Here is a 27052-nt window from a genome sequence, read left to right as displayed (position 1 = left end):
TTGTAAATTTGCTAAGTGTCAGTAATCAAAGATCCTGCTTTAGTTCTGTCAAAATAATTAATGAGCTGAGCTTAGTGCTTGCTACTATCTTAAACTGTGTGGCACTGAACCATATTGGTGTTGGTTGTGGACAATAGATTATGTACTGAACAATTCCAATACAACCAACAGAAAACTAACATTTTACTCAAATTGTTGTTAATGAAGAGGCTTTTATACACTTTCACATGAATGAGGCACTTAAAGACTTATTGCCTGAAAAAAATGTGAATACACATAAAAATGAGTTTGTTGTTTCCTGGTTTACAGATGAGACAGTAAATTTCATTTGAAAATAACAAAATTTCTCAAGCATGGGAAGTGGTCTGAGAATGGGGCGGTAGTTAATACTGCATAAGTATATAAATAAATCATAATCCTGTTACGCATCCAGTGAAAGTTATTAGTGGATTCCGCAACATTTTTCATTGTTTATGTGGACTACATGTTCATAATAAGACACTAAATTCTGAACAGACTTGTATGAGTATAAGTTTCTTACCCTCCAACATAACCTACATTACAAATCAGTCTGTCACAATGAAGGTTTTGATTGTGTGTGTGTGTGGGGGGGGGGGGGGGGGGAGAATTCAAATACCACATTCTAGTCTGATTCTGTTATCAAACTCTTTGTTTTCTGAAGGAAAGAAGATTAATTTTAAATGTCTGATGCCATAACCACTGCACCCTGGCTATGGCAACTGTGAAATAAACCATTGTTTGTGGTTCACAGCACAGTAGGCTTCTGCTATCTGGTGAAGCAGAATAATAGACATATACTCTCTGACATTAAAATTATCTATGAGTAGTAGGATCATAAAAATAAAAAGACATTACTCGTTTACAAAATAGCATAAGAAATATGCAGGCATTGTGCCAGTGATGCACTCCATGTAAAGGCTTTAAAACCAAAGGTTTCAATAAATTATAACTCATTTTTTTTTCTAAGAATACACTAGACGGTGTTTATGGAAATCTGACAGGACAAAAGAAACTGTCAAAGTAACAGCACCATTACAACAGTAAAGAACTGGCACAATTCAGTTAAAGATGCCATTAGTAAGGATAACATATACCACAAGAAATTAAAAGAGTGCAAAAGAAACACAATAAAAGAAGCTAAGATGAAAAATTATGATAGCTTCAGTGCAGGCTGTCACAAGTTAAGGAAAGAGCCATGGCATCTGGATATGAACACACAAAATGAGCATACTTCTTTACATTCTTGTAATCCTTACAATTTTAAAGATTACTTGTGCAGTATACAAAAAGCAGTAAGTGTTTGCAGGTGAAGTCCCTGTTTACCTATTCGAAATATAAGAAACTGCATTCTGATGGTATTGTGAAAATTGCTGATCCCAACAAACCTTTAAAAATGCTCATAATAACGTCTTGGAATATAATTAACATGATTTGTTAAATAACTAAACCACAAGATACAAGGAATGGCAGGTTTTATTTCTTTCAAATTAAACGGTAGGCAGCATTCCATATAACAATAAGTTTTCAATCTTTGTCAGCTCCAAAATTGTATACAGAGCAGTGAAAAGCAGTGAGGTTATATGTAGGACTACATATATTCTCCAGTGGATTTTTTTTTTTTTACACCAAACCTAGTGAGAAGACACAAATGCTCTGGTCAACTGGTCCTACCAATATTGGGTGTCTGCTTTGCCCCAGGATGTAATGATGTTGTAGCATCAGATGTCATACATGCACAAACAGAGAACATAACAGTGGCAAAATTATTTTTGCATCTAGTATATTATTTTTTGTTAAAAATTTTGGTGATAGACTGATCTGTATTGTAACCTGAGGTGTAGTTTATGCTGAAAGGTGATAGTTTTGCTAATTGGTGAATCCAGGAAACACTAATAGAGTGTCTCAGGTGTGACTGGCTGTTCTGTAGCATAGCCCAAGGCCTAGGTTATATTCTGAAAGTGAAAGTTTGTCATTGGGAAGTGGCACTGAAAGCTGTAGTTCAACCAGTGCATCACTATCAGTAAAGCTTCTATGGAACATGCCATTACTATTTAGAAATACTTACAAGAAACTTGGTTTTGGTTCACTCTCACAGCCCAGTTCTGCCAGTATCTCCATTCTATTTTCCAAGGTACATAAGTGCTCTTCCTTATGTCTTTCTCAACTAGCATTTCAGAATTCATTTACCCAATGAATCTGTCTTTTCATGCAGGAGTGTTAGTTTAGTATGATACGCAGGAGAGCTTACGATGAGCTTGGAAAGTGGAATAGAGGTATTGGCAGAATTGAGGCTGTAACGGTGAGATGATGAATGATGCCTGGATATTGTAGATGGTAGAAGCCTTGTCCGCAAAAATGTGTGGGTATAAATTGAAGTCCTGACTTGGAATATACGTTTTAAACGGTAATGAAGTTTCACAGGAACGCACACAGCTATAGAGTATGATCACATCATTATAGGATTATAGTAAAAGAGAATACTTGTAATAAGTACCAATTAGCGTGCATTTAATTTTAAATTAAACTAAGCAATAATCACTAATACCAATTACAAGTTTGATGTGGTAGTTAATGAATGGGTGTTTCATGTCCCTTGTCAAAATCTTGAAGGTACTACAGACTCGGACAGCTTCAATTTTGTTGAAATTTATATAGATTGCACCTTAGAAGGGTCGACAGAAGCGTCCGATCCCACGCGTTGGCTTTGACCCGTGACATAAGGGTGTTGTCGTGTGTGACGTCATGATGGCGCGGAGTTTGGTTTGAGTGTGGCTGTCTTCAGTTCTGTTTTATCTTATTTTATTTACTTTTCTGATCTGGTCGTTCTATCTCGTGAGATTCTTTTTTTTTTTTTTTTTTTTTTTATTTAAAAACACTTATTACTTATTTTAATTATCTGTTTCCTCCAATTTCTGTTTTAGTTTATTATATTTATCTTTCTGATCTGTTCGTTCTATCCCGTGAGATTTTTTTTTAAAAAAGACAAAAAACACTAATCAGCTTCTGAAGCATCTTTATCTTCTATGGGTTGCAGGGGTTACGACCCCTGGGGAGGTGAGTGGGTATTCATGCATGGCTGTCTTCACTTATACATTTTAGCTACGCAAGGCGTCTAAATTTGTTTATATTTAGTTTACCCCCCACCCAAAACACCCCATTTCCTGCGCTTGTCCCGTTAGTGTCAATAGGCTTCTTGTGGAAAGTGTGTGTGTTTGTTTTTGTTTCCGCCATATTTGTGACGTCATGGGTCAAAGCAGACGGGCGGGATCGGACGCTTCCGTATTTCCCCTTAGAAATCCACACGAACTTGTGCAAAGTTTTATCTCTATCTGTAACTTGATATAGACACGAAAGCAGTTTTCGTGTGGTCCACTTTCTTAAGAACTGGAAATGTGTAAAAAAATTCTCATGTTTGGCAGACTGTTGTACCTAATCTAATAGGGTTAGGACTCTGCATTTTGCCGTCCTGTCACAGTTGTTTGTACAGAATACAGAACCAACGTACATGAAGATTAAGAGATCAGTGTCCATGTCACATTCTAGACATAGTTGAAAAATTTTGTTCTTACATATTTTCTACGTGGAATCTATCGGGGTAACTTTGTACCAATTTTTTCCATTTTATGAAAATACTGGACATAAAGTAAGTTACACATCACCATAGGCATTGCAACATTTTATATCTATAGTCACCGCATGTTTAGGAAAGTAAAAATTTACAATAACTATGCCTCGTTAGAGTACAATTTCTGTTTTAGTACTAGTTTAAGTTAACTGTCCTTGAGGGTAACTTTAGACCAGTCGCAAAAAGCGTTGTGTAAATTTAAAACATGCCAGAAGGAAATCTGATTTTAATAAGAAGTAAAAACAAACTGTTGGTTCAGTATTGGGATCGACCGAAGCGTCCAGTCCCACCCGTCTGCTTTGACCCGTGACATAAGGCTGTTGTGGTGTGTGACGTCACGACTGTGCGGAATTTAGTTTGTGAGAGTGGCGTGTTTGTAGGTGTCGTTTTGATGTGATCGATGGTGCCCTCTGGTGGTGTGTTAGGTGATGTTTTTGGTTTAGTTTGTGTGTGTGGTGTGTTTACAGGTGGCGTATTGTTGCGGTCGGTGATTCTCTCTGGTGGTGTGTGTATGGGTAGCATGTTACATGGCGTATGGGGTTCATTTGCATGATAGCATTGCACATGTGTGGTATCGGGACTGTGCTTTCAGCGGAATATTCTTCAGTGAGTTAAGGATTTTAGTTTTGTTATTTCGATGTTATCGTAGTTTTTTTCTGTTCATCGTGTGTGAATTTTGGTAAATCGCTTCTTTTTTTTTATATCTTTGGTAGGTATGGATATGACTGACAAGGTCAACAGTTTTCGATTGTCGGCGATAATGGGGGACAGTGTGTTGTCTCTAATAAAATTTCTTCAGCTATTCGGATTTTTTCTTTAAGTCGTCAAGTGTTGAGTATATCGTGAAGAAATGAGGCTGGCTTAAAGTTCCAGCGTCTTGGACCAGGGATGGCTGTATGTGGAGATGTCGTAAGGATAACAGGTCAAGGGAAGTGTTTGATCCCAGTTTTGTTGGTTTGTTGTGTTTTTTGAGATAGTGATGATTGTGGATGTGATTGTAGTTTTGGGTTTTATGATTTGGTGTCGGTAGTTGCTCTTGACTTATATAGGTCAAGGGAAGTGTTCGATTCCAATGTGTGGTTGTGGCTGTGGGTTTTGCGGTATCGGGAGTTGCTGTTGAGCTATATAGGTCAAGGGAAGTGTTCAATTCCAATTTGTGGGATCGGGAGCTGCTGTTGAGCTATATAGGTCAAGGGGAGTGTCCGATTACAGAGGATATTGTGTTTAGTGGAATTTGGGGAGTTTTGTGTTGTCAGTTTTTTTCGTCGTTTTGTGTCATTTGAAATGGTGGTGTGTCTCTAAATTTGTTTATATTTATTTTGTCCCCACCCAAAAACCCCCAATTTCCCATGCTTGTCCTGTTAGTTTAATTAGGTTTTTTGTGGAATGTGTGTGTGTTGGTTTTTCCATGTATTTTTGTGTTTGTGGTCATATTTGTGACGTCTTGGGTCAAAGCAGACAGGTGGAATCGGACGCTTCTGTATTTCCCAGTATTGCAGGTTTACTTTGAAATGTCAAAGTATTTTTATGAACCTGGCATTGGTCTACTTAAAACACTGTCACCAGATGCTCAGTTCAATTATAGCATAATAACGAGCCTGAGAGTTTGTAAGAAGGTGGAAAGACAGCTGAAATGCCAACAGGAAACCACAGAGGTAATAAATCTGTTACTTTTAGTATAAAATAATACAAGTATGTGGAGCAGCCTCAATTTGAAACAAAAGTAGTAACTGGTACAAAGATACCCTGACTGGTTAAAAGTTACTCTAATAGACTGTATTTCAGCAGGAATAGGGAGTGAGTAAAAGCCACTCGAAACATACTCATTTTCAGTGACTGTCAGAAAATTAGTACATTGTGAAAAACACAGACTTTTCTGCCTGTACAAATAATGTGGAATAAGTCCTTGATCTTCAAAAAGTTCTATAATATTTTGCCTTGTGTTCTGGAAGGTTTTATCCTGGCTTGTTTTTTAGATTTGGAGTATTACTTTTTCTCTTTATAGCTTGCTTGCTGCTTTCATATTCTCTCTGAAATTTAAAATTCTTTTGAAGTCGTTTTAATGGAGCATCTTTGGGGATTTAAGGTCAAAATGAAATTTTTGTCTTGACAATTGGATATATTGTGCTTTTTCTTCATCCCTTTATTTCTTTGATCACCTGCTTGTAATCTGAACAACTATGACATTCTTTTCTTGCTCTAGCTTACTCCGATTCACTAACTTCAACTCTGCCAACTGATGCAATTTTCTTAATTACTGCATCTTTAACTGCCACATCTTTCACTTAGCATAGCTATCTCGTGAATCAATTTGTATAATTTCAGTGGTGATGTTCCAACAGATGATGAGTTTGTACCTGTAAATTCAGAAATATGGACTTATTGTGGTTGGTATGGAATTAACATCTGTGGAGTCTTCTTCGTGGAAAAATCTTTTCTGTGTGATGGGCACAGTTTTGTGCCTGGTTTTATGTCAGACTTCCCTGTACATGTTAGCTGAGCTGCCTTTTACAAATCAATTGTCATCTTGGAAAATTAGGTTTTCTGCTGGTAATCCACATTGAACACAAAATTTTGATTGTGTAATTGGCAATTTTCATCAGGCACTCTGTGTGGCCTCAAAAGGCTAAAAGAGGTGAGGAACAAAAATACATGTTTTTAATAGATGTAAAATGCTCTATTCAGTGACATCACATAAATAAAGCTGTTAGCAACCTGAAAATTAAGTTCATGTGCTTCCATCACCAGTGTCAATTTGAATGAAAACATTTTAGGTCATGTCAGTACAGTAATTTTTAGTGTTTGATAATAATGTGATGTAATACCCAAAATGTTTTTACTCACACCCAAAGGTTAATTTGAACATCACAGTGCTTCACTATCTTTTAAGACAGGCAAAATTTGTTACATTTGGTGTTTTTAATGTAGTTCATACATCATTAGCTTTCTGATAGGTACTGACAAATGATCGTGTTTCCTCACTACCTGATCCTTATTGAAATATTTGGGGGAGGGGGGGGGGGGGGGTGGTTCATGGGAAAAATTTTTCAGGAAGTTTGAAGAGAAATAGGTGGTGTTCGAAGAGAGATGGCTGTTGCTTCTTTATCTTCATTTGTGTTATTTCTGAAAACAAAAATTTGTCAAGATGGCATGTTTGAGGAACCCATCTATTTAAGGTCAGGAACAGTGTCTTGCATTTTTTCACACATCTCCAGTTCCAAATAAAGTAATCATTGTGAAAATGACCCTAGTACATACACAGAGTTACAGATAGTGCCGAAACTTTGCCAGTTCATGCAGGCCTCTTAGATACATGTCAACAAAATTGGAAATGATGAAGTTGTGACCAAAGGACACTTGATGTGGAATGAGCCAAATATATGACTTCAGAGTGCATGTTTAGGTCTACATTTTATGAAAGTGAACAAGTATTGCAAAATTGCTCATTGTGCAATACTGAGTTGCTTGTGATCTCCAGGGTACTAGCCAAGTTCTGATGATATCATCCCATAGAATTCCTCATCTGCTCTGAGTGCCTAACATGCCATCTAGGCTATCCAGCATATGTACACAACAGAGAAACAATTCCATAGCATCCAGGTCTCTCTCTCTCTCTCTCTCTCTCTCTCTCTCTCTCTCTCTCTCTCTCAAGAGCAAGGGAAAACGTAATTCTCCTTTGTACCAGGGCACGTTTGTGGATTCAACAAGACGAGTTAGCAAAGGATGCCTGTGACAGGGCCACTGTGTCACATTGTATTATCCCCTGCATGTCATCGCATTGTTGTGATGGAAGGTGTTGTGGCTGGAAAGTGAATATTGTGTGATGTAGTTGCTAAAGCCTACAACCTGGTTATGACATAGTCTTCCCAGCTGTAGAGATGCAACAAAGTGCTGGTAATTTGCTTCAGATTGTGTGCCAATCTGTGTTGTAGCATTACTCTGTCAGCAAGAGGACTTAACCTGTGTGCAGTCCTTTTAGTCTACTATTATACATGGGGTCATTCCATGTCAGTTCAACCTGGGGCTCCAGCTCATAGTCTCAGATTTGACTGAAATTCAGTACACTAATTCTACCATGTGTGGAACACTCATGTACAAAGTATTAGTTTCCACTGCCAATTAGTTCCAGAAGTATGACTTGTGAAAGAAGGTGGCGTGACCTGGAAATTGCAACCCGCATCTGGCAATCTATCTTCAGACCCAACTTCAGATCTTAATAACTTTGGAACTATTCCACACAGTCCAGTGAAATTTTTACAACCCAGTAACATCCATTTAGAGAACACACTCCATGAATCAAAACACCAACAACATATTTCTGAGGGAAAATAAAAAATTCCAAAATGTAATTAAAAAATGTAATACGTTAAAAGGTACATATTGTAGGTGCCCTCTATGCCAAATATAATTCACTCAAAAAGGGTATATTTTTTTTTTGTGTTAAGCTTAATGTGGCCTAAACACACACAGAACTCATCATCAGTCACAAAAACTGAGTTACATGCACACGAAAATACAAAAATTTGAAAAATTACCTGAAAAACATCGATTTTCTAAGTGTGGTAGCACAAAAGGGACTGTGCGGAATAGTTCCAAAGTTATTAAGACCTGAAGTTGGGTCTGAAGATAGATTGCCAGATGCGGGTTGCAATTTCCGGGTCACGTCACCTTTCACAAGCCATTATTCTGGAACTAATTTGCAAGGGAACTCAAAATTTTGTACATGAGTGTTCCACACTTGGTAGCATTGGTGTGCTAAATTTCAGCCAAATCTGAGACTATCAGCTGGAACATTTTCTCAAATTTGTTTCATTGACTTGGAATGACCCCATGACATTTTAGAAAAGTGCCCCTAGTATGACCATTAGAAGTCCATTAATGGTGTCAGGAGACATGTTGTTTATATTTGATGATGGGACATAGTGTCCAATAGTTCTAAATTTTTGTACTTATTCCCATCTCCTACTGTAAGTACTTGGGAGACAAATTAAATTGAAATATCTTACTAGCATTCTGTTCTTGGTATGGTGCACCTGGTTCTTGTCAACCAAAGTCATCTTTCACATTTCATAGTAGTTCTGTTATTTTCAGCACACAACTGGGGGAGGATGGTCTGCTGCCATTTTCGGATATACTGATCAAAAGGAGAGCTGGGTTATTTGGTCCTAGTGTGTATGGCAAGCCAACGCTCGCTGATTTGTTCCTGCAAGCTAGCAGCTGCCATCACCCTTCACAGAAGAGTGAAGTTCGAAAGACGTTGGTCCACAGGCGCATGCCTTGTTACACTAAGATAGTCTGATGTCAGAAATAGAGCATCTATGCTCAACCTTCTGCCAAAATAAGTACATTATCAAGCCTTTCAACTATCCTGCCTGCCATATAATATAGAAGAAGAGCAAGGTGAAGCAGAGACTGTGGCATACCTGCTCTATGGAAAATCTCTTTCTGCCAAGATCAACAGGATTCTCAAGATGCATAATATCAAGTGTGCTTCATGTCCACCTACCACATGGCTAAGACAGGCAACTAAAACAGCCATTGCCAAGGATTGTCTGGAAATTAATCATGGTCTATGAGAGAAAGAAGTATTGTGGTACAGACCACCATATACTGGGACAGTGCTACTAGAACGACAATAGAGAGAAAGGTGGCATAAAACCTCCTAAATCTCAAGACCGGGTACCAACTGCACTGGAGTTGCTTGAAATGGGACGGTCACTGCAGCAGAACTCAACAAAAAGAACAACTTAGAAGTCGGTGGAGCACTTGCCTGCAAAAAGCAAAGGCCCTGAGTTCAAGTCAGTTTTATTCTGCCAGTAAGTTTCAGGGACTAAGAACATGGTCCCCAGAAATGATCCCCAGACACTGCACCATCTGGAGCATACCAAGACAGAATGCCAGGTTGCTGTCAGATGCACCATATTGAAAACAAAACGGCAGCTTGCAGCAAAGAAACCAGATATAAGATGGAATATATCAGGACATTTCTAGTGTGAACAGACTGCAGACAGGGTATCTACAACCAATCATTGAAGGTGGAGGTAGAGGGTATAAATATTGGATCTGTTCATTCAACTATCAGGCTCGATTACCAGCTAATGAAGATAAGTCACACTGTTGAAATATTGTGCATGGCTGATTGATATCTGGCAGCACCTCTGTTACCCTAAGAAGTCAACCAAAATCAAATTAAATTTTTGCTTCACACTGTAAAGATTCTCGTGTACTTAACAGTGACTGTTATTAAGAAATACTACTATTTGTCAAAGTAGAATTTATTGTAGCATCAGCCACTTTTCTTTACTTATTTTGTTTTTTTCTTTGACTATCGAACATTCACACAGAGATACATACTGGATGATTATATGTGGGTTTCACTAAGCTATATAAGTGTGACAAATTCTGCGGAAATTCAGGAGTAAGTGAGAAACGTGTATTATTTTTTTTTTGTTTTTTTCAAAAAAAAAAAAAAAAAAAAATATCCTGGCCCGAGATAAAGGCCTCCAAAGGTGACATTGCAAACACCATTTTGAAGATGCGAATTTCATAAAAAAATTTAACATTCTTTGTCTCTGTAACACTTCTAGATATTTTGTTACAGTTTTTTATTTGAAAGATAATTCTTTGTGATTACAATGGTATACTCCGTTTGGACATACAAGGTGTGATTTGGAAGTTTCAAGACTGATTAATATCTGAGTAGGAGTGATTCACAAGGAGTTTGTTGCTCGTGGACAGAATGTCACAGGTGACTTTTATGCTGGAGTGCTCCGCCGCTTCAGGGATAGAGTTCACCGCGTCCGCCCAGCGATCAAGGGCGATTGGATTCTCCACCACGACAATGCACCCACTCACACATCACATGCCGTTGCCGAAGTTTTGATCAAGTCCAACGTGACAGCACTGCCGCAGCCACCCTACAGCTCTGACTTCGCTCCAAGTGACTTTTTCCACTTCCCCCAAATCAAGACAGGCCTAAAAGGGAACCGATTCGACGCCATCCAGCAGGCTTCAATGAGGGCCCTTGACAGCATGACGCCCGAGGCCTTCCAGAAGGGCTACGAACAGTGGAAGACGCGCTGTCAGTGCTGTGTTGATGTTGAAGGCTCATATTTTGAAGAATTTTAGTCCCCTGTACTTAAATGTCCAATAAATTTCTAGTTTGAGTGAAGTCTTGAAACTTTTGTATCACATCCTGTATCTGTCAAAGATCTTTTACTGTTGCCTTTTGAATTTTTTTAATAATTCACCGATTTTTTTTTTTTTTTAATTTTTATTTTTATTTATTTACATATTTATTTATTTATTTATTTATTTTTTTTTTCGAAAATGCCAACCCAGAAAAGTTGATTTTTTCCCCCCTCGTGATTAATACATTGTAGTACTGTATTCTCTGTAAAGGAGAGCTTCCACTTTTAAGTTAGAGAGGTTTCATTATTAAAAAAATCATGTTTTTTAACTTTCAAGGGTAATGTATGTCTTCACTGAAGTTGTTTCTTATTAATTTCTTTGTTACAATGTTTATTTCTATTGTCTGTGTTGCAGTTATTTCTTATCACTTTCTTTGTTGCAGTTATTTCTTTACACTTTCATTGTTGCAGATATTTCTTACACTTCGTTGTAGTTTCTTTGTCGTATTTGTTCATTGCAGGTTTATGTATTGAATTTGTTCAGTGCTAATCTGTTTACTGAAGCGGCTTCTAAGAACTCTTAAGACCATCCAGTTAGTTTTGTGTTTTCGTGAGGAATTTGCCAGTTGAGACAGTTGCAGTGTGTTTTGTGAAAAGGACTGTTTAAAATGTGTTCTGACTGGGGCCACAGGAGAGTGAAGTGTGCTGACTATTTGCGTATCCATAAAAGAGTGATATATAATACAAACCAAAAACATACTTTGTTCAGATTGGGAATAAGTGTTAGCATTTGAAGACTTTGTTTCAAAGTGAAGATGTTTCCAGTGATGACTTTTTGTGTTCTAAATGTTTTGACAGGGTAACAACAGTGACAGTATCAGAACAAGGTGAAGCCTCCCATGGTGCAGATTTTGCATCAATAGAGGAAGAATTAAATTCCCTGAATCAGTCAGCTACAGAGGTAGGTGTTAGTCCTGTTAAGAAACTCTGCTCAGTGAAGTTGAATTATAAGCTCTGTGCATCAAGAAAGCCCAGAGAAATTACTAAAGCTATGGATGAATACACTACAGCAAAACCGACCAGACTCTTCAAAGTAGAAATTCCATCTTCAGAAGAAAATGAACCAAAACACTCTTGCACCTCTTTCTAGGAATTTTTCACAAATATCAATTCAGCTCTTGAATATTGTGCATCCTACAATGAAAAGGTGCAAGTTTTAACTATTAGTCCAGAGACATTTTCAAAGAAAACAATTTTGAACCACATTCCATCAGTATCAAAGTACATGGTAGACAAATCAAGAAATGTGGGATCTACAGTATAAAAGAAGTCTTTGGAGACCAGATCCCTATTACGGTCATCCTGTAGAAGCAGCTCAAGTTAAAATAGTGCAGTCGTTTTATCTGGAAAATAAATGGGACTGCTCACACCAGAGTGCCAACAAAAAAGACACTGTAACTGTAACAGTTGAAGGTCAAAAAGTTGTGAAAGTGAGGAGGTGCAAAACTCTCAGTATTAAAGAAACTTTTGCAGTTTACAGGAGCAACTAAACTACTTCATATATTTGAAGATCAAAATTTTATACACTACAACCTAAGTGGGTAGTTCCACATCCACCTAGAGCTGTCTGGTTTTGTGTGTACTGCGCAGATTTTGAATTTTGTGTGGTAACTTTGAAGAACTTACTGGAACACATGACATATGACACCCTGGTTGAGCGTATGAAGTCATTGGTAGCCTGTGACATAAAGCGAGAGACTTGTTTACTTCAATAATGTGGTGACTGCCCTGGAAACGGAGGACTGTACTTACATACACTTGGCCTGGAAGACTTAGCAGATAACTGTGCAGAAATTACATATGCAACATAGGAGGAAAATAAATGAGTTAAGAAAATGTTGCCTTTGACAGTTTTTATTGATGAACTTGGTAAATGGTCATCAAAAGCAGTAACACAGCAGCATCTGAAGAAATTGCAACAATAACACATTGCAGAAGAGAAAGGATGTGTACAGGCTGAAGAACTATTGTTTAGTGCTTCACTGTGATTTTGCTGAGAACTGGTCTGTAATTCTCCCACAAGAAGTACAAGGGTATCATTGGAGTAATGACCAGGTTTCAATTTTCACAGGAGTGACATATTTTCGAAACAAGATCGTAAGTGTCACAGTTATAAGTGATGACACAGGACATGACTCAGCACATGCTTTGCTAGCTGTGTGCAAAATTCTTCAAATGTAAACAGGGGCAGAGAAGATAATCATTCTTTCTGGTGGTGCTCCTAGTCATTTTAAAAATTGTTACCAGCTGTTTGAATTGAGTAAGTCACTTGTGCCAACTGATTGGATATACAGTGATACTGGTCACGGGAAGGGGCCTTGTGATAGTGTAGGCGGCCTGCTGAAGCACCATGCTACAAAACGTAATCTTTCCAGACCAAATACAACTGCAATTCAGAAGCTGATGATTTTACGAGAGTCGTGAAATTCACAGCCCTCATTTGTTTGCCCAAAGAGGAAATCAAAGAATTCCATGAACAAAAAAAGGAGAATGTTCCAAAAAAACTACTCTTGTGATAGGAAATAAGAAGACACATTTTTGGGCTCTCAGTGATGGGTGAACTCACATTGCACGCACCTTACAGAGCGAGAAAGAAAAAATTGCATTTGTTCGGTCAACACCTCAGAAACAGCAGGATAAAATTCAGATTCACAACCTGAGAATGGGGCACTCAACTGCGCAGTCATTAGTGTGGGATGTTTGACTCGTGTGTATGATTGTGACTGGTGGGTTGCAGAGATTATAGACATCACTTATGAGCTAAGCGAAATTGTAGTGAACTTTATGCTACCACATGGACCAGCTGCTGGATATGAGTTTCCAGCTGAAGGAAAGCAGCAAAGCCACCAGCGCTCACTCAATGTTCACAATGTTTCGAAGTGTGTAAGTGCTCCAGTTCCTATTGGTTCAACAGGAAGGCATCACTCTATATCAAAGGAAGATACTCAAGCAGTGGAAAACATTTGTAGCTCATTGGCTGGCCAATTTCAGCAGTGGAAAACATTTGTAGCTCATTGGCTGGCCAATTTCAGTACAAAACAGAGTGGACAGAAGTTGTATAAATTGAAATCTTTAGGTCTTTGGACCATTCACATACATTTGGGAACCATTTAAAATGCTTGAAAAAATGAGTCTCTTACTCATCTTCCAAAACTAAAATTATGTTAAATAAATCTAGGTTTTGATTTTTTTTATGAGCCTGTTATGTGGTAATAAAACAGCTTTTATATATGGCAGAAATTGCAATTGTTTATAAACCTGTCCAACCTAATAGTGGAAGCTCTCATTTTCAGGGAATGTAGAACTATATGATACTAATCAACAGAAAAATATCAAAATTTATGGATTGGCATTTTTTGAGGGGGGGGGGGGGGGGGAAATTCTATAAAGGAAGTTCAGAACGCTATAGTAAAATTACTTTGACAGATAAGTCCAAATGAAGGATTTTTTTGTAATCATAAAGCAATTACCTTTAAAATAAAAAAATATCTAGAATTGTTCCAGAGATACAGCATTTTAAATTTTTTTCCAAAATTCGCATCTTCAAAATGGTATGTGCAGTATCATCTTTGGAGGGCTGTATCTCGGAGCAGAAATTTTTTGTAGAGAAAACAAAAAGATACATGTTCCTTACTTAGTCCTTCATTTTAACATATGCTAAAGTCAATAACATCCAAGACTATGAAGGTAAGATTCTTTCCTAGCCTGCCTTGAATTGATATGGACTATGCCAACATTGACTTTTATTCTTGTACCAAAATGAAACTATATAATTTTTCCTGTGGTATTGGAAACAGCCTTCAGAGAAGAGATCAATGATGTTACATGTAGAACTTGATCAAATAATAGGTAAGTGCTGCAAATGCCTGTTACTTCATCAGGAGGTAACTTCTGGCCTATTGTACCAAATCTAAGCAGACATACACCTCAGGTATAGTTTGTGTGTTTATAATTGTGACTGTCATATCAAGTGCTCAAAATTATGATCCTGAGTGTTGGTATATGCCATAAAGCAGTTCTGAATAGACAAGAGGCCTACTGTACATTAAATTTTATCTGAACTCACCCATTTTCCAGGTTGCCTTTTTTTTCTTTTTTTCCCTTTTTTCCCCTTGTAGGAGTATTGTTCTAATTTTTCCACAGATAAATATCCAGAGAGAGGTCTAGTGAACTTGCCGATCATTTTGTATTTCCCGAATGACAGAACTGACAATGTACTAATGTTCTGTTTAAAACATCTGTAAGTGTCTGTGGGGAACAGGCAGTACATCCATTGTGTTGGTATCACATGCATTGCTTTATGTCCTGTAATGATACATACAACTCCTTCGGAGTCTGATGTATCCCTATGTGTTTTTTTTTTTTTTTGGGGGGGGGGGGGGGGGGGGGCTGGGAGGTTGTCTGAGCTACATTATTTTCATGAAAGTGCTTCACCACAAAAAAATGGTTTTCTTTCTCTTATGTATTTCTTCTGGTACACTTTCCTCATCATATTCTTCACTTTTAACCACTTTTTATCATCTACGTGGAATGTCTTACAAAGATCAAATTTTTGGTTAACTTCAAGGAATAAACAGTTATCCCTTTAGTTACTTCATCTTCTTCGTTCTTATCTGTTTACTTCCATGTATTTCTTCTCATATTCTCTCATTGTTTCTCTCTTAAATTTCCAACGCACTCTGTTTTTTGAATCCTGGCACAGTTACCACTAATGCAATGTAGCTGTTGCTCCAAATGTGGGTTGTTAGTTATGTATAACAGTAGTTTGACTGTGTACTTCACATGTTGATCATCTGGACTCCATCACCAAAGCTGATTTACTGCTCTAAGTTTTTAAAAAAAAAAAAAAAAAAAAAAAAAGAGAGAGAGAGAGACGACAACCTCCTCTACAACACATTTCAAGAATAAACATTCTGTGCCAGTTTTCCAGTTTTAGTGTAACATTTGATATGTCTTCCTATCCTTCCAATAAGTTGACACCTCATAATAATATAATGTGTTGTTACTTCAGTTTACACCCCCCCCCCTACCCCCCCCTCCCCTCCCCCTGCAGGTCCGATGATTAGAATAGGCCTGAGGTATTCCTGCCTGTCGTAAGAGGCTACTAAAAGGAATCTCACACATTTCGGCCTTTATGTGATGGTCCCCTGTCAGGTTTAATCTCTATCTTTCTAAATTTTCCCCAAGAGTGAGCCAATTGGGGAAGGGCGCCTTACGTAGTGCATCGTGTCCATCGTGCATTGAGATCTTTAGCCCACTTTTTCGTCATCGCCTTCTAGTTCCGCTCATTCTCCATCTCTTGGGCAGGGACACCTTCCTGGGTGCATATTCCACCTTATACTATGCAGAATCACTTTCTGCACCGATGATGACCATGGTCTTCTTAGCACCTCATATCCAGCACGGTAAGCCAGTCCGTTGTGGGGCCGCCATGTACCCTGTTGGTTGTAGCCCCCTGACTACACAGGGATCACTCTGCTGATGGCCTGTGCCGTTAACTCACCACATATTTCACGGAGTAGATGCCCATCTCCCTGAGGCATCGGGACTCGAGGCAAGGGCCACCTGGCAGGATGGCCCTTGCCGAGGCTGGGTGGTGGCCGTGGGGAGGGCTCCTGGTCAGAGTGGGTGGCATCAGGGCGGATGACATGCCATGAAGCATAGTACGTCATCTCTTGTTGGTGGTCCGCCACCAGCAGTCTCTAAGCGGGCAAAGTCTAACTTCAATGCTAAGAAGTATGACCCCAAATCGTTCCCCTCCCTGGCCACACCACGGGGGGAATGCCAGGCTAAGGATGGCAATGAAGCTTATTCGCCCTGGTACCTCGTATGTCCATGAAGCATTAGTTTTTTGTTGAGTATTTGGAGGGCAAATTTGAGGAGGTGGAGGGCTTGTCCAAAATGCACTCTGTGTCAGTCTTGATAAAAACAGCATCCTCTGGCCAGTCATGGGCATTATTCGCTTGTGACAAGTTGAGGGATGTTTTTGTTACCATCGCGCCCCATAACAGCTTAAATATGGTCCAGGGTATTATATTCCACAGGGACCTTCTTTTCAGTCTGACGATGGGCAGGTGCATCAATTTATAGCTGCGAGGTGTTCATTTCGTCCAGCGTTTCCACAGAGGTCTGAGGGATAATCAGGTTGCCTTCATCTTGGCCCTCGAGGGTGACATATTGCCCGAGAAGGTTAAGTTGATGGTCTGCCACTGTGACGTCAAGCCATATATCCCTCCCCCCCTGTGGTGCTTTAAGTGCTGGAAGTTTGGCCATGTCATGCCACTGGACTTCCAGCGTCACATATTGAGATTGTGGACGTCCATCACATCCCAATACTCCATGTGCCTCGCCTCCCATCGGTGTCAACTGCAGAGAGCATGATTCACCTTACTTGCCAGACTGCAGGATTTTACAGAAAGAGAAGAAAATTGTGGAATATAAGTCCCTGGGCCAACTGACCTATACTGAGGGTAAGAGGAAATTTGAGCGCCTACATCCTGTGGCTACAACCTCCTCTTATGCTGCCACTATGAGAACAGTTGTCACCCCATCAGTTCCTTGCATTCCTGTCGCCTCTCAGAACCAGAAGACTACACCTGCCCCCTTGATGGTGGGCGGCACTTCCCTCCCTGTTGCTTCTGCACCACCGCACCACCTACTTCGGGAGCAACACCCTCCCAACCATCGGGGATATCAGTCCCCACTTCTGAGCTGGAGAAGCGTAAGTCTTCTTCGGCTCCTCTTGCTAGGAAGGGATCCCTTGGGTCACACCCTTTCCAAGTTTCTGCTAGTGGGAAAGATGACACTCGCCAGTGGCTGAAGAGCCCAAAAGCAGCTGGTTGTAGGGCTTCACGCTCATCCTCAGTTCCAGAGACTGAATCAGTGAAGTCCTCCCAGCCAGGGAAACCCAAGGAGCAGCGAGAGAAATCCAAAACAAAGGTCCCCCTCTGCATCTGCGGATGAAGTGGAGATTCTGGCATCCGCTGAGGACCTAGATCTGGCTGGATCCTCAGACACAATGGATATAGACTGCTCAGGCAGAAAGTCAGTAGCAGTAGGTGACTCTGAGGCATAAACTGCCTTATCGAATGTTCCGTGCCTTCCCAGTCTCACGATGACGAGACCCTTCAGAGGAATTGCGGCGGTTTTTTCCACCGCCTGGCTCATCTATGGCAACTGTTAAGCTCTACACGTGCTTTTTGCATTGCCGTCCAGGAAACCTGGTTCCCGGCTGTGGGGACCCTTGCCCTCCACCGTCTAAGGGATACTATAGGAACCGTGGTGACTATAATCAAGTGTCAGGTGAGTTTGCGTTTTATGTCCTCAGCTCAGTCTGTAGTGAAACTGTGTCCCTTCAAACCCCTCTTGAAGCTGTGGCTGTCGGAATAGTATGACGCAGGAAATAACTGTCTGCAGTGTAGCAGTGTATATATTCCTCCAGATGGTGCAGTACCCCTGAATGTATTAGCTGCACTGATTGATCAACTCCCTAAACCTTTCCTACTTTTGGGCGATTTTAATGGCACTAACCCCTTGTGGGGTAGCACTGTGCTTACTGGCCAAGGCAGAGATGTCGAAACTTTACTGTCTCAGTTCAACCTCTGCCTCTTAAATACTGGGACCGCCACACATTTCAGTGTGGCTCATGGTCATTACTCACCCATTGATTTATCAATTTGCAGCCCAGGACTTCTCCCATTTATCCACTGGAGAACACATGACGACCTGTGTGGTAGTGACCACTTCCCCATGTTCCTGTCACTGCCCCAGCATCATGCCCATGGACGCCTGTCCGGGTGGGCTTTACACAAGGCAGACTGAAACTTTCAACTCTGCTGTCACCGTTGAATCTCCCCCACTTGGTAACATCGATGTGATGGTTGAGCAGGTGACTACAGCAACTGTTTCTGTGGCAGAAAACACAATCCCTTGCTATTTAGGGTGCCCCTGGTGAAAGGCAGTCCCTTGGTGGTCGCCGAAAATCGCTGAAACAATTACAGAGTGTTGGTGAGCTCTAAAATGGCATAAGCGGCACACTTCCCTGAGCACCTCATAGCCTTTAAAAGGCTCCATGCCCGTGTTCACCAACTTACCAAATGACAGAAGCAGGAATGTTGGGAGAGATATGTCTCGACCATTGGGTACCATACGTCACCTTCCCAAGTCAGGGCAAAGATCAAATGTGTTTTTTGGGTAACAGACCCCAACAGGCGTTCCCCATGTTACATAAATGGCGTGTTATCTACCGACGCAAATGCGATTGCCGAGCACTTTGCTGAGCACTATGCTTGAGCCTCTGTGTCGGAGAATTACCCCCCATCCTTTTGCACTCTCAAATGGCAGCTGGAAGGGAAAGTCCTCTCGTTCACTACACGCCACAGTGAATCCTATAATGCCCCATTTACAGAGTGGAAGCTCCTCAGTGCTCTTGCACATTGCCCCGACACAGCTCCTGGGCCAGATCGGATCCACAGTCAGATTATTAAACATCTCTTGTCTGACTACAAGCGACATCTCCTTATCATCTTCAACCAGACCTGGTGCGATGGTGTCTTTCCATCACAATGGCGGGAGAGCACCATTATTCCAGTGATCAAACTCAGTAAAAACATGCTTGATGTGGATAGCTATCGGCCCATCAGCTTCACCAACATTCTTTGTAAGCTGCTGGAATGTATGGTGTGTCGGTGGTTGAGTTGAGTCCTGGAGTCACATGGCCTACTGGCTCCATGTCAGGACAGCTTCTGCCAGGGTTCCTCTACCACTGATAATCTTGTGTCCCTAGAGTCTGCCATCCGAACAGCCTTTTCCAGACACCAACACCTAGTTGCTGTTTTTTTTTATTTACGAATAGTGTATGACGCCAGCTGGTGACATCATATCCTTGCCACATAATATGAGTGGGGTCTCCGAGGCCTGCTGCCAATTTTTATCCAAAATTTTCCTGTCGCTTCTTACTTACCGTGTCCAAGTTGGAGCCTCCCATAGTTCTCCCCATATCCAGGAGAGTGGGTCCCCCAGGGCTCTGTGTCTCTCTATTTTTAGTGGCCATTAATGGTCTAGCTGCAGCTGTAGGGCCATCCGCCTCACCTTCTCTGTATGCAGACAACTTCTGCATTTCGTACTGCTCCACCAGTACTGGTGTTGCTGAGCGGTGCTTACAGGGAGCCATCCACAAGGCACAGCATGGGCTCTAGCCCACAGTTTCCAGTTTTCGGCATGTGTTATTTCACTTCTGCCGGCGTCATACCATTCATCCAAAACCAGAACTTTACCTTAATGACGATCCACTCACTGTAGTGGAGACCTATCAATTCTTAGGACTGGTTTTTGATGCCCAATTGACTTGGGTTCCTCACCTTCGTAGCTTAAGTGGAAGTGCTGGCAGCACCTCAATGCCCTCTGCTGCCTGAGCAGCACCAACTGGGGTGCAGATCGCTCTACGCTGCTGCAGCTCAACAGAGCCCTTGTTTAATCCCGCCTTGGCTGTGGGAGTCTGGTTTATGGTTCAGCGGCACCCTAAGTGTGGCATTTACTCGACCCAGTACACCACTGTGGCGTTCACCTAGTGACAGAAGCTTTTTAGGACGAGTCCGGTGACTGGCATCCTCATGGAGGCTGGAGTCCCTCCATTGCAGGTTAGGCGTGCACAACTGCTGGCCAGTTACGTTGCACACGTTCATAGTTCTCCTGCGCGTCCGAATCACCATCTCCTTTTCCCACCTATGGTGGTTCATCTCCCGCATTGGCGGCCTAGGTTGAGGCTTCCAGTTGCAGTTCGTGTTCGATCCCTTCTTTCCAAACTAGAGTCCTTGCTTTTACCAATATACTTTAGGTCCATTCACGTACACCTCCATGGTGTACACCTAGGCCGTAGCTTACCTGGACCTTTCACATGGCCCTAAGGACTCAGTTAACTCTGCGGCTCTCTGCTGCCACTTCCTCTCGATTCTTGACTTGTACCCAGACCACGAAGTGTTTTACAGCGACTGCTCAATGGCTGATGCTCACGTCAGCTTCGCATACATCCATGGAGGACATATTGAACAGCATTCCTTGCCCGATGGCTACAGTGTTTTGACTGCCGAGCAGGTGGCTATATCTCATGCTCTTGAGCACATCTGTTCATGCCCTGGGGAGTCATTTCATCTGTGTACTGACTCCTTGAGCAGTCTACAAGCTTTTGACCAGTGCTGCCCTCATCATCCTTTGGTAGCAACCATCCAGGAGTCCTTCTATGCCCTGGAACAGTCCAGTCGTTCAGTGGTGTTTGTCTGGACCCCAGGTCACGTCGGAATCCCAGGCAATGAACTTGCCAACAGGCTACACGGAAACTGCTTATGGAGATCAGCTTTTCTGCAACTGGCCTGCATTCAGTACTACGCTGCAAGGTTTTGCGGTTTTGGGAGACAAAATGGCATAATCTCAGCATGCACAGCAAACTGCATGCTATTAAGGAGACTACAAATGTGCGGCAGTCCTCCATGCAGGCCTCTCGCAAGGACTCTGTGGTTCTCTGCCGGCTCCGCATTGGCCATGCTTGGGTGACACATGGGTACCTCCTGCACCGTGATGACCCACCTCAGTGTTGGTGAAGTGCCCAGCTGACAGTGGCCCATACCTTGGTGAGCTGTCCTCCTTTGGCTGCCCTGCAATGGACTCTTCAATTACCGGACTAGTTGTCATTAATTTTAGCTGACAACACCTCACCAGCTAATTCAGTTTTACATTTTATACATGACGATGGGTTTTATGATTCTGTATAAGTTTTAGTGCATGTCCTTTGTCCCTGTGTGTTCTCCACTCTAATGCTTTTAGGGTGGGTGTTTTAATGTGTCACAGAATGCCTGGCTTTTCCTTTTTATTCTCGTGGTCAGCCAGCCACGGCCATCTGCTCTCTTGTTTTTACCCCTTCTATCTGTTTCTTGCGTATCTCTGTGGTTTTCTTTTCCTGTTTTGCCCATAGTAGTGTTCGTTATCCTTCTGTCGTTCTTCTGTTCTTCCTTTCTCCTGTTATTGTGCTGTACGTCTCCTTTCTTTTCTTATTTCTCTTGTGAAATTACCTCGCAGCTTGGTCCCTCCCCCACCCCTCCCCCCTTTAAACCAACCAACCTTCAGTGTACATCATCATACTGCTTCACAGAAGTTTCTCTAGCTTTCTTTACAACTTGCATGTATTTTTATATTTTTGTGGGAAGTCTGTGCATTGCTAGGACAGGATGGTGATCTACAGAATACTTATTGCTGTGTCCAGACTGGTATTTCATCTCATTAAATCACTACAATCACCATCTTATGCTGAAGTCATGTGTAGTCCTTCAGTATGGCTCTGTATGTGGACAATGAAATAAGAGCAACATGCAGTTTGTGACTGTTTATAGTAGGCATATTATTTTATGTTTTTATTTTCTTACTGCGTAATTTTCTTTTGTTGAGAGTGCCATTCATCGGTAAGATGATGTAGGGACATGTCTCACTCCTGTGAATTGCTATGTATCACTACAGGCCAGACTTGTCTACTGAAAACTGCTGCAGCATATATGTTAGGAACTGTAGATACTGGTTGCTATTTTTAGAATCCTATCAGTAAAGCTGGGATTAAGGTTGCAATTCTTGAAAACCCTACACTCCACATTGACAGACCAAAGTAAATTTTTATTTGCTTTTACCAGCAAGTGTGGATTTGGAGCTGATCAGTAGCACATATAGCAAAGATTGATTTACCCATGGTTTGTCAACAACACATAATCCATAGTCTTTCATATGAATCCTACAGCACTTGCAGTTCTCATAGATGCCATTAGAAGAACTGTAACTGATTTTGAAAGTGATTGCCAAGAAACTGTTGATAAAGTGAAATGTGTAAAGAATGAAATGTGTTGGAATGTAGTATTCACAGAACACTCATTTGGTTGACACGACTTGCAGATTCAAGCAGCCTCATAGTGAGATGTGGTTTATATGTTGCCACCGCTAAACCTTGAATTACATTTTTCTTATCAGATGTCATTCATTTTCATTGGCATATTTTCTTTCTCCCACTACCTATTTTTCAAAATATTTTTGTAATGTTTTCCAAGGTAATTGTGATGGGGTTGGCACCATCAAGTTAGATTGTAGCATACAACCACTGCTCTAACAAAAGCTGCACTTTTTTGACTGTAGTATACATTTTGAAAGTCTGAATAGCTTCATGAGTAAGTGGTCAGGTAGCTACAACAGAGCACAGACTGATAGACTAGAGGTAAACATGTGAACCTACTTGAGCTATGTGTTTGCTTACATTTGATACAGTCGGACAGAAGTTTGTGTGACCTTATCTCCTGACAATAGGACAGTGGTTTGTGCCATCGTTACTATTTGATCCACTCCCACCTGTATTATGTTGTTGAAGTCCTCTCTGTAGACACTTCATAGTGCCACAGAAAATGTATTAGTTCCATTAAAGGAAGGCAACATTCCTGTCATAATTTGGCAACTGTAAATACTAAAAATTATTTGCACACATCAGAAAATTTGCTACATTGCCATTAGTAACTTAGCAAAAACTACACCCCAATGTATATACTTGCTCTGGATGATTTTGGTTGAGTTGTCTTAGCTGCCTCATCCTGTCTACAAATGTGTATAGACTTGGTTTGAATTGGACAAGTGTTGGGCAGGAAATCAACTGTGGCACATTTAGTGAAACTGCGCCAGTGTTTACTTTAATGACTTAATGAAACAACAGAAGCCCAAGATTGGTTATCTGGACAGGGGTCTGAACCCTACTCCATCCAAATGTGAGTGAAGTCCTTGATAGGTATTTTCATCGTAAGAGAAACAACCATTGATGTCGCACACAACCAGAGACTAAAGACAGCATACATCTTGTACCAGGAACAATTGCATTACTTCAGTATAACATATTTTTGTTCTATTACATTGCTTAACAGAATCTCACAAACTTGTGCTAACACTACTTCACTCATAACATTTCATTACTCTTCTTGTGTCATACTCAACGTGCATGCACTTCTGCAACAAATGGGGGGGGGGGGGGGGGTTGACGACACACCTATGGAGCATACTTAATGTAGAGGTGAGTGAGAAAGATCAGTGACAAGTAGTCTACTTTTAAATTTTAATGGCAGTGAAATGGATAGATTGAGGCAGAATCTGCATTTGAGATCACAAACACAGAAGCAGACTCTCATTAAAACTATCACTTTGCATGTGCCCCATTGCCATGAAGCAATTTTAATTGATCAAAAGAATGGTGTTTTGAAAGATGTGATTTAGGAATTTGGTTATTGTTTAATATAGGGGGCTGTCTGTATGTTTATATATGAATAGTATGTCATTTTTACAGGCTATATTTGTAGAGGAGCTTAAAGATTTACGTCATAATGATGCCTGGAATATTTGGCGCCCACTGGACATAATAATAACACTGACTCCTCAGCAAGGAAGTTCTGGTCGCCATGAAGTTCATGCTCAAGTTGATCTCCATGTTATTTGTTCGGAAAATTATCCCGAAGAGTGAGTATGATTTTGCCATTGATTTCACTGTTGAAGGAATGATTTTTGTGTTCTAAGTGATTTTTTTTTTGTGTGTATTGTGTGTGTATAAGCAGTTCTTCAGTGTTTCAGTTTTCACCATGTTGCAGCTGTAATGGTACTGTCACTTGCACAAAGGGCAATAGTTTCCTTAATATATGAAATGTGATGCAAGCAAAGGGTGGGACAAAACTGGTTTACCATCTGAATATATGAAACATGATACAAGCAAAGGGTGGGACAGAACTGGTTACCATCCTGCCATTTCTGCATCTGTAGTCCACAAATCTTCATGCAGTGTATGATGGAGGCTACATAGTGTTATGATTGTTCACCTCCAAATGCCATAACTGAGAGGGCTATGAGGGAGACGCATTGTAGCTATGCCTCCATAAAACTTCAAATTTCTATCATCATGAAGATTACACAAGATGTGTAACGGAGGGAGTTACAGCTTTCTAGGTGATGTGTGTTGATACACTCCTGGAAATGGAAAAAAGAACACATTGACACCGGTGTGTCAGACCCACCATACTTGCTCCGGACACTGCGAGAGGGCTGTACAAGCAATGATCACACGCACGGCACAGCGGACACACCAGGAACCGCGGTGTTGGCCGTCGAATGGCGCTAGCTGCGCAGCATTTGTGCACCGCCGCCGTCAGTGTCAGCCAGTTTGCCGTGGCATACGGAGCTCCATCGCAGTCTTTAACACTGGTAGCATGCCGCAACAGCGTGGACGTGAACCGTATGTGCAGTTGACGGACTTTGGGCGAGGGCGTATAGTGGCCATGCGGGAGGCCGGGTGGACGTACCGCCGAATTGCTCAACACGTGGGACGTGAGGTCTCCACAGTACATCGATGTTGTCGCCAGTGGTTGGCGGAAGGTGCACGTGCCCGTCGACCTGGGACCGGACCGCAGCGATGCACGGATGCACGCCAAGACCGTAGGATCCTACGCAGTGCCGTAGGGGACCGCACCGCCACTTCCCAGCAATATAGGGACACTGTTGCTCCTGGGGTATCGGCGAGGACCATTCGCAACCGTCTCCATGAAGCTGGGCTACGGTCCCGCACACAGTTAGGCCGTCTTCCGCTCACGCCCCAACATCGTGCAGCCCGCCTCCAGTGGTGTCGCGACAGGCGTGAATGGAGGGACGAATGGAGACGTGTCGTCTTCAGCGATGAGAGTCGCTTCTGCCTTGGTGCCAATGATGGTCGTATGCGTGTTTGGCGCCGTGCAGGTGAGCGCCACAATCAGGACTGCATACGACCGAGGCACACAGGGCGAACACCCGGCATCATGGTGTGGGGAGCGATCTCCTACACTGGCCGTACACCACTGGTGATCGTCGAGGGGACACTGAATAGTGCACGGTACATCCAAACCGTCATCGAACCCATCGATCTACCATTCCTAGACCGGCAAGGGAACTTGCTGTTCCAACAGGACAATGCACATCCGCATGTATCCCGTGCCACCCAACGTGCTCTAGAAGGTGTAAGTCAACTACCCTGGCCAGCAAGATCTCCGGATCTGTCCCCCATTGAGCATGTTTGGGACTGGATGAAGCGTCGTCTCACGCGGTCTGCACGTCCAGCACGAACGCTGGTCCAACTGAGGCGCCAGGTGGAAATGGCATGGCAAGCCGTTCCACAGGACTACATCCAGCATCTCTACGATCGTCTCCATGGGAGAATAGCAGCCTGCATTGCTGCGAAAGGTGGATATACACTGTACTAGTGCCGACATTGTGCATGCTCTGTTGCCTGTGTCTATGTGCCTGTGGTTCTGTCAGTGTGATCATGTGATGTATCTGACCCCAGGAATGTGTCAATAAAGTTTCCCCTTCCTGGGACAATGAATTCACGGTGTTCTTATTTCAATTTCCAGGAGTGTATTTTAAGAATAAATATTTATTTGGTAAAACACGTTCTTCATCTAGCATCTGCACTGGTATTGACGATTCACACACCATTTGTAGTCAGGTTTCTGCTACAGGGTATTTTTGGGAGCTTGTGGGTTGCATTCTGGTTTGTGTGATAATACAAATATTTGTTCGTGTTGTATCATAATTTGTTTGAGGGACTTTTTGGGCGATGTGTGGCAGGTGGGGCTTGGCACAGCAAGTATGGCATAGAGCCTTAAACTCTTTAAGGACTGTGTAAGGGCCACCTCAGAACAAGCAACATAGAAAATTGCCAAGGTAGAATGTGCAACAATGGAATTATGAACATCTTTTTTATAATATTGTTTTTAGAGAGTGTTCAGAATACTTCCACAATCAAATCATATGTGTACAAGTTTATGTAATAAATGTGTGCGAGTTTGAAGTTAGGAGAGCTCATTCAGTATAAACATTCTTTATTCAACATGACTTTCATTCAAGAAGTTGCTGGTGTCTTGGTAGCATGTGTGTTCATCTAGGCAGTGAGCTAGTTTTGTGGCGTAACTCCCAGCAGCATGCTTGGCTCTGCAGCAGTGCTTGTGTATGTTAGGATGTTAGGCAGCAGTTTGCTGCTTCAGTGGAATAGTTGCAGCTGGTGGAGTGTTTGTGCCGACACATCAAAGGTGTACCTGTGAGCTGGCAAGCTTACATATCAGGAGCCATGAATGGGTCAGGCATGCGGATGCCATGTGCTGACTGGAGAGCTCTTCGGAGTTGCCTGGAGTGC

At 41.7% G+C, this 27052-nt stretch overlaps 1 protein-coding gene across 1 annotated transcript in view; it reads left to right on the top strand.

The window, feature by feature from the left end:
* LOC124602553 (eIF-2-alpha kinase GCN2) overlaps positions 1 to 27052 on the top strand; it is a 308459-nt gene that overhangs the window by 1309 nt on the left and 280098 nt on the right. Inside the window, exon 2 of the mRNA XM_047136328.1 lies at positions 24188 to 24357. Coding sequence (XP_046992284.1) covers positions 24188 to 24357 — 170 coding nt within the window. The remainder of the gene's footprint in view (positions 1 to 24187; positions 24358 to 27052) is intronic.

Source organism: Schistocerca americana, chromosome 1 (genome assembly GCF_021461395.2).
Source record: "Schistocerca americana isolate TAMUIC-IGC-003095 chromosome 1, iqSchAmer2.1, whole genome shotgun sequence".
Taxonomy (NCBI): domain Eukaryota; kingdom Metazoa; phylum Arthropoda; class Insecta; order Orthoptera; family Acrididae; genus Schistocerca; species Schistocerca americana.
The sequence above is the reverse complement of the archived record's forward strand: the minus strand, read 5'-3'. Positions and strand labels throughout refer to the sequence as shown.